This window comes from Mesoplodon densirostris, chromosome X, assembly GCF_025265405.1.
Source record: "Mesoplodon densirostris isolate mMesDen1 chromosome X, mMesDen1 primary haplotype, whole genome shotgun sequence".
NCBI lineage: Eukaryota > Metazoa > Chordata > Mammalia > Artiodactyla > Ziphiidae > Mesoplodon > Mesoplodon densirostris.
Window position 1 is genome coordinate 95,552,718 of NC_082681.1, and position 17,626 is coordinate 95,570,343.

The following is a 17,626-nucleotide window of genomic DNA, read 5'->3' on the forward strand; positions in this document are numbered from 1 at the left end:
GAAGAAGAGTAATTTTTTATTCTAATATAGTTCAATTTACTATCAAATGAGGTGGAAAATGTTATTTTTTGTTTTTGTTGTTCTCCAAAGGAACTTGTACGATACTGGTATTATTTCTTTAAACGACAGGAAGAACTCACCAATGGAGAGAGGTTTTAAATTCTAGGTTAAACTTCTTTAATAGATAAAAAGACTACTAAAATTTTTCTCTTTCTGTTTGTGACATTTCTTATAACTTGTGTTTTTCTAGGACTGTGTCCACTTCATCTCAGTTATCAAATTTGTTAGCATAAAGTTCATCATAATATCTTCTTAATATCCAGTGATACAATCCCCCCTGGTCACCAGAACCAGGTGCTCCAGGGGCATCCTCTGTGTGGGCTGCATGTACTCACCTGTTGTGGTTGGGCCATGATTGCTGTGAGCATGCTGGAGGGTGGAATGGCCCCCTGGAGCAGGAGCCACTTTGGGGGGCACTGGGGCCAGCTGAGGCTCCCCACTGGGTGGAGTGGGGTGGGTCCTTAGAGGAACACTGTTGCATGGTGTTAGTGAGGCTAATGGAGAGTGGGAGAGTGACAGAAATGGTACCTGCCAGCACCAGGCCAGCTAGGTGGAAGGAGAGTAAAAAAAACGCACTAGCACTTCTGTCCCTAGAGGAAGTTCCACTAGATCCCTGCCCCTCTGGCACATGCTCTAAAATTAGTCAGTGAATCTCATTCTTGTATAACCCAGGTACTTTCAAGCTGCTGCCTCTGCAATGGGACTCAGAGAGAGTAAGTCTGTATGTGACCCCTTCAGGAGTGGAGTCTTAGTTTCTGACAGCCCTCCAGCTTTCCCAGATGTAAGCCCCACTGGTTTTCAAAACCAGATGTTGGGGGACTTGTCTTCCTAGTGCAGGTATCCTGGGCTGGGGAGTGCAACGTGGGGCTTGGACCCCTCACTTTTCAAGGGGGACCTCTGCAGTTATGATACTTTCTTGCTTGTGGGTCATCACACTGGGTGTGTGGGTTCTGAATAGAATGTGTCTCTGCCCCTCCTACATATCTCAATGTGGCCTTTTCTTTATATCCTTAGTTGTGGAAAATCTGTTCTGCTAGTCTTCATGTCATTCTCAGAGATAGTTAGTTGTTCTCTGTGTAGCTGTAATTTAAGTGTGTTTGTGGGAGGAGATGAGCTCAGGATTTTCCTACTCTGCCATCTTGATATAAAGCAATAAATTTCTATGTGGGTGGTACTTCAGCTTCATCCCACAAGTTCTGATGTGTCATATCTTTTTTTTTTTTTGTGGTACGTGGGCCTCTCACTGTTGTGGCCTCTCCCGTTGCGGAGCACAGGCTCCGGATGCGCAGGCTCAGCGGCCATGGCTCACGGGCCCAGCTGTTCCGTGGCATGTGGGATCTTCCTGGACCGGGGCACGAACCCGTGTCCCCTGCATCGGCAGGCGGACTCTCAACCACTGCGCCACCAGGGAAGCCCTGATGTGTCATATCTTCATTATCATTCTGCTCAAAATATTTTCTAATTCCACTGTGGTTTTTTCTTTGACTTTATGAGCTATGTGTATATATGCTGCTTACTTTCTAAACACTTGGATATGTTCTAATTGTCTCTCTGTTCAGAGTTTTGATTTATTTCAACGGTAACTAGAGAACATATAATGTATGATTTCAATCCTTTGAAATTTGTTGCAATTAGCTTTATGTCCCAAAATAGGGTCTATTTTGGTCAGTGTGCCACATGCACTTGAAAAGAATGTGTAATCTACAGTTGTGGGATGGAGTGACCTATGTATGTCAGTTAGGTCATACTGGTTTATCATGTTCAAATCCTCTACATCTTTACAGATTCTTTTGTCTGTAAACAGACAAAAATCAATTACTGAGATAGGTATGTCAAAATCTCCAACTATGATTGTGTATTTTATCTTTCCTTTTAGTATAATCCATATTTTCTTTATATATTTTGAGGCTATGTTATTAAGTGCATACAAATTTATATTTTTGTAATCCTGTTGAATTGAAATTTTATCAATTTCAGAGAAAGAGGGCACATTACTGAAGATACAACAGACATTAAAATGGTAATACAGGAATATTATGAAACAACTGAATGTCAAATATTGACAACTTAGATAAAATGCACAAACTCCTTGAAAGAAAAATTATCAAAATAAGAAGAAATAGAAAATGTGAACATCCCTATATCTATTAAAGAAACTGAATTTGAAATTAAAGATAATCCCACAAAGAAAACTTCAGACCCAGATGAGTTCACTGGTAAATTTTATCATATATTTAAGGAAAAATTATAAAATTTAAAGCAATCTTATACAAAATCACCAAACAGAGGAGTGAACATTGAAAAATCCTAGCAAATACAGCAATTTTACACAAACTCTTCCAGAAGACAGAGCAGGCATGGAATTTCAACTCATTTTATGAGGTTAGCATTAACATGATATTGAAATCAAAGATGCTATAAGTGAAAAAATTCCCCCCAAACTAAAGATTAATATCTCTCAGAAACATAGAGATAAAAATCCTTACCAAATACTAGCAAATTGAATCAAGAAATACATGAAAGAAGATAATACATCATGATCAAGTAAGTTTTATCCTGGGAATGCAAGGTCAGTTTAACATCTGAAAATCAGTGAAATTCATCACATTACCAGAATAAAAAGTTCATCTCAATAAATGCAGAAAAAGCATTTGGAAAATCTCATATCCATTCATGTTAAAAACTCTTCAAACTGGGAATAAAAATAAATTACCACAAATTAATTAAGGAAAACCACAGCTAATACACTTAATGCTGAAAGACTGAAAGCCTTTGCCTTCAGATTGGGAACAAGATAAAATAAAAATAAAGGGCATGCAGACTAAAAAGGAAATGATAAAAAGACATAATAATGGATACAGAAAATTTTAAGGAACTTACAAAAAGATTCACTAGAATTAATGAGTGAATTTATTAGCAAGGTCTCAGAATACAGGGTAAATGTACAAGGATCAATTGTAAGAGTTCCACTTCTAGTATGGAGAAGTAACCTCCTAAACAAAAATTCTTCTACAGACAGTAACTGTAAGCTCTAGAAAAACAAAACAAAACATGTATTGGTAGAGTGAATAAAAGCAAGCAGATTTTGGAGAGAAGTCAGAAGTTAGAGGAAGTCTGAACAGAGATCTGAGTTGCTATCCACCTTAGGTGAGACAGCAACTCTGATTTGAGTATAACCTGGTTAATTGCCTACTATGAAAAAACACAGAACAGTGTAACAGAATATAGTGTTAGTATAACATAACACTGATAATGTTCAAGATACAATCCAAAATTACTCAATATATGATGACCTAGAAAAATGTTCTTTTGGTCACTCTCCAGTGTCTTCAGTAGTTTTTAAAATATATTTGCCAGAATTAACAGTTTTGATCTGTTAGATGGGTTGGTCCAATAGAAACAATTCAGTCCTACTATGGCTCGTGTTAATTTTTGTATATGGTGTGAGGTTTGGGTCAAGGTTTTTTCCTTCCATTTGATACTAATATCCATTTGTTCAAGTGCAATTTGTTCAAAAGATGTTCCTTTCTCCCACTGAATTGTATTTGCACCTTTCTCAAAACTCAGTTGTCCACATACGTGTGGGTCTATTTTTGGACTCTCTTTTGTTCCATTTATATATCTATTTGTCCTGACATCAATACTACATTGTCTGAATTACTGTAGCTTTATAGTAAATCTGAACATTAGGTAGTGTAAATCTTTCATACTTTTTCTTCTTTCTCAAGACTGTGTTGGCTATTCTAGGTCCTTTGTATATCCATATAAACTTTAAAATCTCCTTGTCAGTTTTTATCCCCTAAAATTACAAATAATTGATTGAACAAGTAGAATATAATTCCATAAAGCAACAGATCTCAACAACACACACAACCTTTAAATCTATATATATAGATTATATATATATATATCATATACATATAATATTAGTACACAACACCCATCAACAGCTAAATATATTCTTTTCTCAGACCACGACAGAATTAAATTAGACAACATAAAGGAAATAGACAAATTCCTTAAAAAATACAACTTACTATGTATGACAAAAGATGAAACAGAAAATCTGAATAGCCCTATGTCTATTAAAGAAATTGAATTTGTTATTAAAACTTTCTCATCAAGAGAATTCCAAGCCCGATGGTTTCACTGGTGAATTCCATGAAACAGTAAAAAAAGAAGTAACAATCTTACACAAACTATTTCAGAAAACAGAGAAGGGAAAACCTCACAACTCATTTTTTTTGTGGCCAGCGTAACCGGAATACTGAAACCTGACAAAGATATTGCAAAAAAAGAGAAAACTAGAAACCAATTTCACTCATGAAAAATGCCAATATTTTTTTTTAAATCAGTAAATAGAATCCAACAATGCATTGATATAATAAGGGTAATAAATCAAAATCAACTAGTATTTATCTCAAAAATGCAACATTTGAAAATCAATAAATAAATTCACATATTAACAAAATAAAAGTGATCATATGATCACTCTAATAAGATGAAGAAAAGGACTTGACAAAATACTACATGTAACCATGATAAGAGAAAACCTCTTCAATAAGCTAGGATTAGAAAGAACTTACATAACCTGATAAAGGGCAGCTTCAAAACACCTACAGCTAACATCATACTTCATGGTACGAACTTTCTGCCCCAAATGTCAGAACAAGGCAAGCATGCCCATGCTCAACACTTCTATTCAACATCGAACTAAAGGTCTTAGACTGTGAAATAAAGAAAGGAAAAGAAATAAAAATCATGAGATTGGAAACGAAGAAGTAAAAGTGCCCTTAAAGTGATGATGATTACTTACATGAAAAACCCCAAGGAACCTACAAGAAAACTAATAGGTGGATTTAGAAATGCCTCAGGATACAAAGTCAACGTACAAAAATAAATCACTAGCAATTTATACTAGCAATGAACAACCTGAAAATAAAAAAAAAACAATGTCATTTATAATAGTATCAAAAAACATTAAATACTTAGGGATAAATTTAATGGAGGATACATAAAATGTCTAAACAGAAAGCTATAAAACATTGCTGAAAGAAATCAAAGATCTAAATAGATGTAGAAAGTTGCCATATTCATGGATTAGAAGGCTCAATATTATTAAGATGTCAGTTCTCCTAAAATTGATCTACAGAATTAATACCAAAATCCCAGCAAGCTTTTTCAAAAAAATTACAAACTGATTATAAAATTTATATGGCAATGCAAGTGACCTAGAAGAGCCAAAGTAATTTTTTTTAAAAGCCAAGCTGGAGAACTTACCCTACCTGACTTCAAGACTCATTATAAAAGCTACAGTAATTAAGTATGGGTCTGGCAAAAGGACAGTGTATTAACTATATTTTCTTATTTTCTGTGTTCTTGATGCTCTGGCATCTGATGCCTTGCTGATCCTGGAGAGACTGCCCCTCCCAGGGCTAGTTATTTCCTAGAGGCAGTAAATGACTTCCCTGTAACGATACCTTTCATATGCAAAACAACCAATCCAGAGCCCATATCCACCAATTATCTCCTTCATCACGATCTCACAGGTTGAGCCACTAGCCCCATGCCCAAATCACCTCAGGGCTGGGTACCAGGCAACTAAGGACAGTCCCTACACCCCAGAGCCCGCTGAAATTACTCAAACTAGCTAATTCTAAACCTCCCCAGCCTGATTACTCTGGCTCACCCATTATTTCCATGAAAATCACAATAAAGTCTCTTGCCCATGCTTCCTCCTCACAGCTTCTACCTCCTGATGGACCCTGGTGCTCCCTGGTGTGACCCTACGTGGTGTGGCATGCCTCCTCCTCTTGAGAACTGCGAGTTACAAACTATTTTCAATGGCAGTTGTCTCTGGATCTGTTGACCTCACCATACCTAAATAATAATAAAACCTTCATTTTAAAACAGAAAGACATATAGATCAATTGAACAGAATAGAGAATCCAGAAATAGGTTCACATATATGAAATCAATTGATCTTAATAAATGTGCCTAGGAAATTCAGTGGGAAAAAAGTCTCTTCAACAAATGGTTCTAGAACAACTGAATATCGTATTGAAAAAAATGAACATCAATCCTTACATTAAACACACAAAATGGATCATAGACCTAAACTGAAAAAGCTAAAATAATAAAACTTATAGAAGAAAATATGAGAAAATCTTTGTGACCTTGTAGTAGGCAAAGATTTCTTAAACAGATCACAAAAAATACTAAAAGTTTGAAAAAGATGATAAATTAGACTCCATCAAAATGAAAACATTTGCCTTTTGATAGGCACAAGTAAGAAAATAAAACTGCAAGGCACAAACGGACTCACAGACTTAGAGAATGAACTTATGGTTACCAGTGGGGGGAAGGGTGGAGGGAAGGGATAGTTAGGGAGTTTGGGATTGACATGTATACGCTGCTATATTTAAAAAGGATAACCAACAGGGACCTACTGTATAGCACAGGGAACTCTGCTCAATGTTATGTGGCAGCCTAGATGGGAGGGGAGGCTGGGGGAGAATGGATACATGTATATGTATGGCTGAGTCACTTTGCTGTGCACCTGAAACTATCACAGCATTGTTAATCGGCTATACTCCAATATAAAATAAAAGTTTAAAAAAATATTTAAAAAAATTGCAAGGCACAGATTGGATCAAAGTATCAGTGATACATATATCTGGTTTAGGAGTTGTATCGAGCAAATATAAACAACTCTTAAAACTCAATAAAAAGAAGACAAACAACCCAATAAAAACTGGAAAAGATATTTGAATAGACAACTCACAAAAAATGTACAAATGGTCAATAAGCATATGAAAAGATACTTAACATCACTACTCATCAGAGGAATGCAACTTAAACTCATAATGATGTACCATTACACATCCACTATAATAGCAAAGATTAAAGACACTGACGATAGCAAGTGTTGGTGAGGATTTGGAGCAACAGAAATTCTCATGTATTGCTGTTAGGAATGTAAAATAATACAGCCACTTTGGAAGACAGTTTGGTAATTATAAGAAATTATAAGAAAGGTAAGCAAACACTGATTATATTATACCAGCAACTCCACTCCTAGGTATTTACCCAAGAGAAATGTAAACATATGTTCACACAAAGACATATCAGAATGTTCACTGCAGCTTTATTCATAATAACCAAACAATGACCACCTGTCATCAACAGGTATAGAGATAAAACAAATTACAGTATAGTCATACCACGCAATAGTATTCCAAACTAGTGATACACTCAATAACATGAATGAATTGCAAAATCATTATGCTGAACAAATAAAGTCAGACCCCAAAGGGTATATACAGTATGATTCCATTTATATGAAACCCTAATAAAGACAAATCTAATCTATAATAACAAAAAGCATGCCAATGATTGCCTGGGGCCGAAGTGGTGTTGAGTATTAACTTCAAGGGGCATGAAGGTGCATTCTCTGTGATAGAATGTAATATGTCATAATTGGGGTGGTGCTTATATCAGTGTGTACCTTTGTCAAAACTCAGCAAACCGTACTCCTAAAATGGATACATTTTATGGTATGTAAATTATACCTTAATAAAGCTGATTTTAAAAGAAAAAAATGCTAGGTGACAGTGATCATAAAGTCAGAAGATGGGAGAGAGGCGTGAGATAGGGAAGGTGGAGAGACGTGAGGAATCTAAAGGCAATACCTACAAAGAGAAAAGAAGGTGAGGCTGGTTGAGGTGATGACAGTTTATTGGTATCTTAGAGTGAGAAGATGAAAATGAGATGGAGAAGAAGGTGAAAGGGCACCAGGGAGAACAGGAGTGAGGCAACCAACTGATCTTCAAAGATGGAAAATCCATTAAAACCTGAATGTATATGATAAGGATCTAAGACCCTGGGAGTGGGGTTTCGGTACTAAAGCATAAAAATGTGATGGAAGGAGAGAATATCCAAGAAAACCAGATCCATACTGAGGAAGCCTGTCATATGATCGAGACTATACATATTGCAGCAATTCTCCTGGAGGAAAGCCAAGCCAAGAAGACAGTTGATAACAGTAAGGGAAATAAAGGGAGAGAGCAATTTGGTACCAGAGAGGCCAATGTTATCTATTTTCAAGAAGTTTCTAAAGTTTTGAACCTTCAGTGGGAAGCAGCCACATAGCACAGGGAGATCAGCTCGGTGCTTTGTGACCACCTAGAGGGGTGGGATAGGGAGGGTGGGAGGGAGGGAAGAGATATGGGAACATATGTATATGTATAGCTGATTCACTTTGTTATAAAGCAGAAACTAACACACCATTGCAAAGCAATTGGAGTATACTCCAATAAAGATGTTTAAAAAAAAGAAGGGTAGCAATCATAGCCTTTTAAAAGTATCAGCCTCAAGTATTTCCATGTCTCCCTTCTGCTCGGATCACACTCGCTCACCTGAGCAGCTCTGATGTGGGGTTTCCTCCTCCAACGTCCAAGGCTCCTCTCCTTGCTCCAACTTGAAGATGACCTCTGGCTTGGGAATTTCACACCCTGTTAACAGGAAATGATAGAAAATGGGGTCCAGCTAATTGCTTTCCATTTGTTCTTTGGAAAAGTGACCACGTTTCATTGGGAAAAGGGTAATAAGCGCAAAGGTGCAAAGGGACTGAAGAATCTCAGACCAATCAAGGATGACACCATCACACACTTCAGATGCCCCAGAGCACTCAGCAGCCAAGGATGGAAGCAGCCTCTCTGAGGTTCTGTGTTAGTTCCCTAGGGCTGCTCTAACAAAGTACTGAAAACTGGGTGGCTTAAAACAATAGGAAGGTATTGTCTCATATTTCTGGAGGCTAGAAATCTCAAATCAAGGTGTTAGCAGGGTCATGTTCTCTCTGGCAGATATAGGGGAGAATCCTTCCTTGCATCTTCTAGCACTTGTGCTTGCCAAGAATCTTTAGCACTCCTTGGCTTGTAAACGCATTTTACTCCAGTCCCATGGCTGTCTTCTCCCTGTGCATCTCTTCTCATTGTCTTCCCTCTGTGTGTGCCTATTTCAGTGCCCAAATTTCCCTTTTTTGTAAGGATACCACTCAATTAGGGCCCACACCAATGACCTTGTATTAACTTGATCCCCTCTGTAAAGATTACTACTTGCAAATAAGGGCACATTCTGAGGTACTGGGGGTTAAGATTTCAACATATCTTTTTTTGAGGGGACACAATTCAACCCATAAGGGCCGGCCCTCTGATGCCCCAAAATTCATGTCCTTCCCATGTGCAAAATACACTAACCCCATCCCAGTATCCCCCAAAGTCTTAATCATCCCAGCATCAACTCTTATGTCTAAAATCTCATCTAAACGTCAACTCAAAGTCTCAAATCACATCATCTAAATCATCCAAATCTTACAGGTGAGACTTGAGTATGAGTCATTCTGGGACAACATTCCTCTCCATGCAAACCTGTGGAAACACATGAGTTATCTGCTTCCAAAATACAGTGGTAGAACAGGCAGAGGATAGATACTCCCATTCCAAAAGGGAGAAATTAGAATTTAAAAAGGGATGGGAGGGCTTCCCTGCTGGCGCAGTGGTTGAGAGTCCGCCTGCCGACGCAGGGGACATGGGTTCATGCCCCGGTCCGGGAAGATCCCACATGCTGCGGAGCGGCTAGGCCCGTGAGCCATGGCCGCTGAGCCTGCGCGTCCGGGGCCTGTGCTCCACAACAGGAGAGGCCACAACAGTGAGGGGCCAGCGTACGGCAAAAAAAAAAAAAAAAAAAAAAAAAAGGGATGGGAGGTCTCAAGCAAGTCTGAAACTTAGCAGGGCAAATTCCATTAGATTTTAAGGCTTCACAATAATTCTCATTGGTACAACACTCTGTCCTCCAAGCCCACCAGGGTGGTAGCCCCACCCACTCGGCCCCGGGCCAGGAGCGGCACCACTTACTATTACCACTAGTGACCCATTAGCAAAAATTTTGCTTCCTGTACCGGCAAGCTTATGCTCTGCTGTTCTATACGTTTCAGTTCCAAAGGGAGGAACACTTCCACCGAGAGACACAACAATGATTCCATTGAACTGGAAATTAAGTCTGCCACCTGGACATCTTGGTCTTTTCATGCCTCTGAATCAACAGGCAAAGAAGGGAGTTACTGTGCTGGCTGCGGTGGTTGATCTTGACTACCAAGGGGAAATTGGACTGCTGTATCATGATGGAGGTAAAGAAGAGTATGTCTAGAATACAGGAGACCCCATAAGGCATACTATCAAGCCCTGTGATTAAAGTCAATGGAAAACTACAACAATTCAACTCAGGCAGCACTACTAATAGGCCAGACCCTTCAGGAATAAAGTTTTGGGTCATCCCACTTGGTAAAAAACCACAACCAGCTGAGGTGCTTGCTGAGAGCAAAGGGAGCAAAGAACGGGGTAGTGGAAAAAGGAATTCTGCTTCAGGACTGCGACATAAGAAATCTGCCTAGATTGCAGTCCGTGGCCTGCCCTGTGGATTTCAGATTCAAAAGTTCGACATCAACTCACCTGAATTTCCAGCCTGCTGGCCTGCCCTTCAGGCTTGCCAGTCCCCACAACTGGGTGAGCTGGTTCCTTAAAATAAATCTCTCCCCCTACTCTGTATTTATGTACACACGTGCGCATGCATGTATGTGTATACTCTCTATATGTATATACCCGTATCCTATTGGTTCTATTTCTCTGCAGAACCATAATACAGAGTTTGGTACTGAGAGTGGCTCTAGAGGAACAGAATCTCAAGGATGGGTTTTCTGAATTAGTTATGGGATTTCTGGAATTGGTTCCTTATTCTGATTAGATTCAAAAGCACTAATGACTCTATTTCAGTAGTAAGGAGGGCACTAATAGTCCCTGGTGTGACATGGCAATAGAGATATCCAAAATATCAACACTGGATACTCCTAATCAAATGCTTATAAGAAGTGAGGTTCTGGATAACCTTGTATTTGATACCTTGGAATTTTTTGTCAAACTTCCAAGTATAATAAGATTGCCTGGTTGCTCCTAATTGTGCTGGATGAAGTGGGGAAAGAAAAGGATGAGCTCAGGGATTTGATTTTCCAGATCATGCATCGCATAAGTGACCTGAAAATTTCTCTGTCTGTCCTGAAAGTAACCCTTAGCTCCTGTAGCTGCAGAGCTGAGATGGCTGAAAACCAAACCCAGAGTCTCATCCTGTGAGTGGCTAAATTACAACACAAATTGAATTCCCAACCTCACAGAGTGTCTGCTGTTAAAGGAGAGCATTGATGAGGAAGGAACAGGATCCTGAAAACTGGAATGGAGACATATGAGGACACTGAACTTCTAAATTCAGATGAGTCTTTGCCAGTAGAAGCAGCCCTTTTACCCTCAACTGAGAAGTTTAACCCTCCTCTGCCAGAGGAGCCTGCAGTGAGCTCCCCTGAGGGACTTGCCTTGTAAGGTACTGCTGGTTCCCCTCAGGACCTATGCCTACCACCCTTCTTTGCTTCCAGACCTATAACTAGACTTAAGTCTCATCAAGGCCCAAGGGTGAGGTACAGAGTGTGACCCATGAGGAGGTGTGAGATACTCCAAAAGAACTGCATGATTTGTCCAATCTATACGGCAGAAATTGGGGGAATATGTGTGGAAATGGATATTAAGAGTGTGGGATAACGGAAAGAACATAAAGTTGGATCAGGCCAAAATTATTGATATGTGTACACTAAGCAGATTCTGAATGTAATGTTGCCACTTGAGGGGTTAGGAAGGGCTGAAACAGTGTGTTTGGCTGGTTGGTTGAAACATGGACCAAAACATGGCCCACACTAAATGCAGCTGAATTGCCAGGACTACTTTGGTGTACTACAGAGGAAGGCATCCAAAGGCTTAGGGAGATTGGAATGTTAGAGTGGATTTATCGTGGAAGGTCTGCTCACTCACACTGGGAGGGTCCAGAGACACACCTGTCAGGATGACTGTGACTAATAAATTTGTGAAGGGGCCCCAGGTAACCTGTGATTGCTCTTTGCTGTAGGTCAGAAATTTCAGTGGGAACTTCTGCCAGTGAACTGGGAAACCTAAATGCAATGGGAGTAATTGGATCCTGGGGTGGCAGGGGCCAAACGGAGGCATTGAGTTGTCAAAGGCAAGGTGGATGCGGTTACCACAGGGTCAAAGCAGTAATCAGAAAAGTCCGATTCACACATAAGAGTAGAAGTTTTTATAATACTGTTTTAATTCATCCTCCTACTCATTAGACTTCAGACATCTTTCAAAACAAACCTTTATCTTAGTGTTCCATTATTTAAGAGATAACCTTCTTTCAAGGCAGCAGAGTTAGGACAGTCTAAGAAAAGCAGGACAAAACCAGTATATGAACATTTAGCAAAGAACAGTTTTCAGATATTTATGAAACTATGCTACATACTCATATATTTATGTGTTATATGTCTATACCTCTCTATCCTTCTCTCTAACACTATATGAGAATAGGGGGAATAGCATTAAATATAACACCTGTTACAGAGTGGTTCATCTGCTCACAGACAGACATATCAACAAATTAAGAGCAAGGAAAGGGGAAATAAAAGAATACTGAGTATTCATTATGTATCAGACACTGCCCTAGGCACTTTAGATAAATTCATTCATTTCATCTTCAAAATAACTCTCCTCTTAGTCCCTTTAGATAAGGAAACTGAGGCTCAGAGAGGTAAAATTCCAAAATCACATAGCCAGTAAGAGGCTTAGTTATTCACTCAATAAGTGGCTGGGTGAAGATTTAGACTTCTTTCTCATATACCATACTACTGTCAAATAAGAAAAAATGCATACATGTCTTTAATACACATTAGAAATAAACCAAACTTTCTGCGCTGCCAAAACAAACAAACAAACAAAAATACCCAGTCCAATTCACAGAGATCTATGGGGTTGGCTAGTTGATCCTGACATCCCTAGAAAAGAAATAGGTGGGCAATCTACTAAATTCTTACTTGATCTGTATGAGGAGAAGAGTCCTGGGTCAAGTGAACAGAAGTCTAACTTGAAACATCAAAACACAGAGTCCTGGCTCCTCAATCAATTCTCAGACTTGAGCCAGTTTATATACCCGGAATGAACACTTTTGAATGAAGGAGAGGCTGGGTCCCTGAAGGAAGGAACCCATGACGCTGCCAAAAATTTATACTACTAACCTTTCTCCCAATCTCCCCTAAAGGGACCTATAGCCCTTTACAGGGTACCTGTGCGTTGGGGAAAAAAACAATGAGGCTTACCAGATATCACTGGACCCTGGCACTGAACTGACACTAATTCCAAAAGACCCAAAACATCACTGTGGCCCAGCAGACAGCGTAGGGGCTTATAAAAGTGAAGTGATCAATGGAGTTTTCGCTCAGGTCCATCACACACAGTGGGCTCAGTGGATCCCCAAACCCATCTTGCGGTTATTTCTCTGGTCCAGGAATGCATAATTGGAATACACATACTCAGCAACAGGCAGTATCCCCATATTGGTTTCCTGACCTATGGAGTGAGGTGTTTTATGGTGTGAAATGCCAAGTGGAAGCCACTAGAACTGCCTCTACCTTGGAAAATGGTAAACCAAAAGCAGTACCACATTCCTGAAGGACTGCAGAGATTACTGCCCCCATCAAGGACCTGGAGGATGCAGGGTAATGGTTGCACTACATCCCTATTCACCGTGCCTATTTGGCCTGTGCAGAAGACAGTAGATTATCACAAACTCAACCTGGTAGTGACTCCAACAGAAGCTGCTGCACCAGATATGGTTTTGTTGCTTGAGCAAATGAACGCACTCCTTGATACCGGGTATGTAGCTATTTATCTGGCAAATGCTTTTTTAAAAAAACAATACCTGTTAGTCAAGACCAGCAGAAACAGTTTTCTCTCCATTAGCAAGGCCAGCTATACACCTTCACTGTCCTACCTCAGAGGCAGATCAGCTCTCCAGTCCTATGTCATAATTTAGTCTGCAGGGATCTTGATCAACTTTCCCTTCCCCAGGACATCACATCAGTCCATTATATGGATGATACTATGCTCATTAGACCTAGTGAGCAAGGAGGAGCAACTACTCTAGACTTATGGATAAGACATTTGTGTGGCAGAAGGTGGGAAATAAATTTGACAAAAATTTAAGGGCCTTCTATCGCAGTGAAATTTCTAGGGGTCCAGTGGTGTGGGATATGTTGAGATATCCCTTCTAAGGTCTTGAAGAGTAAGTTTTTGTGTCTGGCTCCTCCATAAACAAAAGGAGGGGCAACACCTGCCTCTCAGTGCTGCTTGTCAGCGGCCCAAGTCCTTATGATGGAGGCCCAGCCTGTGGATGGTGTGAGGCCAGGAGCTGCCCTTGGAGCACTGAGACTGGGTCCTCCCAGAGTCATGTTGCTTGAGAATGTGCCCAGAGTGGGCAGTAAGCTCCGTCTAAGGCTAAATACTGGCTCAAAATTGATAGTCAACAAGTACCATAAGGGACAGTTGAAGAGAGTTCAAGAGAGCATGTTAAGAGGTGTGACCTCAGATCAGATGTGGCGACCTCACACCTGGGTGGTGGCCCTGCCCTCTTAGCTCTGGAACCAATTAGGTGGCTTACCTTCTGGAAACAAAGAGATGACAGTCAGTCACCCTGCATCTTCCCAGTCTGTGCCCTCTGGGTGTGTGATGGCAGTGACAGCCCTGCTGGCTTCTGAACCATCTGGGGGTCATTCATCCCTTTTTTTGAAGGGTGTTCACAGCCAAATAGCTTTAGTGGACTGTTTCCTGTCTGTAGAATCCCAGAACCCCAGCCTTCCTTCCTTTTTCCCTGCCTCGGTCCTCTTCAGCCCAAGCTGGCAGCGTTTCTCCTGAGATAGTTAACTGGATCCACAAATCATATACCTAATCTTTTTAGCAACTGGTTGTCCAGCCACACCCTTGGTGCTCTTTCCAGAGTACACCTTCTTATATTTTGCAGTATGGATAGGCTGAGAATTTTTCAAATCTTCATATTCTAGTTCCTTTTTACTAACAATTTCTTCTTCAATTTCTCTCTTTCTTCTAGCATTTTACTGTAAGTATGAAGCAGAAACCAAGCCCTGCCTTTAACACTTTGCTTAGAAATCTCCTCAGCTAAATATCCAAATTCTTCACTCACGACTTCTGTTTTCTACCCAAGAGAACACAATTCAGCCAAATTCTCTGCCACTTTATAATAAGAATCACCTTTCCACCAGTTTCCAATTATATGTTCCTCACTTCCATCTGAGACCTCACCAAAAACACCTTTAACACCCCTATTTCTACCAACAGTTTCTCTGAGGCAATCTAGACATTTTCTATCAAGCACCTGAAAATCTTTCCAGCCTCTACCCATTGCCCAATTCCAAAGCCACCTCCATGGTTTTTGTAGGTATTTGTTATGGCAGCACCCCGCTTCCCAGTACAGAAAGCTGTGCTAGTTTCCTAGGGCTGTTGTAACAAAGTACCACGAACTGGGTGGCTCAGAACAACAGAAATTTATTGTCTTGAAGTTCTGAAGGCCAGAAGTCTGAAATCAAGGTGTAAGCAGGGCCATGCTCTTTTTGAAGGTGCTAGGGAGGGAACTGTTCCATGCCTCACTCCTGGCTTCTCGTGGCCTCAGGCATTTCTTGTCCTATAGATGCATCACTCCAGTCACATGGTCATCTTTTCCTTGTATGTCTTCACATTGCCTTCCCTCTGTGTTTCTGTGTCTCTGTGTCTAGATGTCCCTTTTTTATAAGGATGCCAGTCATATTGGATTAGGGCCCATCTAATGACCCTGTTTTTGCTTGATTACTTCTGGAAAGACCCTATTTCTAAATAAGGTCACATTCAGAAGTAGTGGGGGTTAGGACTTCAACATATTTTCTTTGGGGGGGGCACAATTTTACCCATAAAAAGGTCCTTGTAGGTTCACAGAGTGGCTCTGCTTACCCAGTGAGAGGAGGTGGCTATAGTTCTCCAGCATCACGTCCTGGTACAGGCACCTTTGAGTAGAATCCAGCTGCTGCCACTCCTCCCTGCTGAAGTCCACAGTCACGTCCTCAAAGGACACTGACACCTGTAACAACACAATCCCATTCAGGGTGACATGGTCAGCATGGGGGGATAGGGAAGAGATAGATAGAAAATTGTTTTTAGTAATTTTTACCATAATATCCCATAGGGTATGCCTATTAAATACCTACTTATACATAATGTACAGAATACAAATATCTAATTGGAAATTTCTGCTATTCATTGTGTACAACACTTAGTCTTTCATTTTTTTAAATAATATTTCTTTGTCACAGTTTACCCTTCCCCCTCCCCATATCCTCAAGTCCATTCTCTAGTAGGTCTGTGTCTTTATTCCTGTCTTACCCCTAGGTTCTTCATGACATTTTTTTCTTAAATTCCATATATATGTGTTAGCGTAGGGAGATCAGCTCGGTGCTTTGTGACCACCTAGAGGCGTGGGATAGGGAGGGTGGGAGGGAGGGAGACGCAAGAGGGAAGAGATATGGGAACATATGTATATGTATAACTGATTCACTTTGTTATAAAGCAGAAACTAGCACACCATTGTAAAGCAATTATACTCCAATAAAGATGTAAAAATATTTCTGTACAGGATTTGAACTTGATCCTATTTTGTTGCTCATTTTAATGGGAATTTGTGTTTTATAACTTTTAGAAGGAAGCATGTACATTTTTTTTCCACTTTACATAGCTCCCTCTACTGCTGTTTTCATTTAGTCTTCAAAAATGTAGCCATTTTCTCTTGATGCCTTTTTTTTTGGCCAATTTTAATTTAATTCCATAGTGGTCCGAAACATACTCTGTATGATTTCAACATATGTTCTATCCAGAAGAACGTTTCATGTGTCCCTGGAAAGGAATGCATATTCAGCTATTGGTGGGTGCAGTTATAATATATAAATCAACTTGATTGAGTGCTGTTGAAATTTTATATCACTTTACTCATTTGTCTTCTACTTGTTCAGCCAATTATTTGTCAACTTTTTGGTAAAAATTGACAGGGAGATGTTAAGTTTATATGGCTATGCAAAGGAACTAGAATACACAAAGCAAGGATTAGCATGGAGGATTTATACTATGTAATGTTAAGACTTACTTTAAAGCTACAATAATCAGACAGTGTGCTATTGATCTAAGTACAGACACATATATCAATGGAACAGAATAGAGAATCCAGACACAGATCTGCACACATATGGACAACTGGTTTTTGACAAAGGTGCCAAAGTGATTCAATGGGTGAAAGGAAAAGTCTTTTTAAAAAACTGTGCTGGAACAAATGGATATGAGTTTTGGAGGAAAAAAACAAACCCTGACCCACATCTCACACCATATACAAAAATTAACTTTAGTGTTCTCACCACACACACACACACACACACACACACACACAAACGAAGCAACTCTGTGAGGTGATGAATGTATTAAGTAACTCGATTGTGGTATAAAAATAAATATATAGATCAACAGAACAGAAAGCCCAGAAATCAACCCACACATATACGGTCAATTAACTTATGACAAAGGAGCCAAGAATATAAAATGGGGAAAGG

General features: G+C 39.8%; 1 protein-coding gene across 2 annotated transcripts in view; it reads right to left on the bottom strand.

The window, feature by feature from the left end:
* ZNF81 (zinc finger protein 81) overlaps positions 1-17,626 on the bottom strand; it is a 71,586-nt gene that overhangs the window by 12,525 nt on the left and 41,435 nt on the right. For both annotated transcript variants that reach the window (XM_060086992.1, XM_060086991.1), the window contains exons 3-4: positions 15,987-16,113; positions 8,478-8,573 (exon numbers count right to left, since the gene is read on the bottom strand). In XM_060086992.1, coding sequence (XP_059942975.1) covers positions 8,478-8,573; positions 15,987-16,113 — 223 coding nt within the window. The remainder of the gene's footprint in view (positions 1-8,477; positions 8,574-15,986; positions 16,114-17,626) is intronic.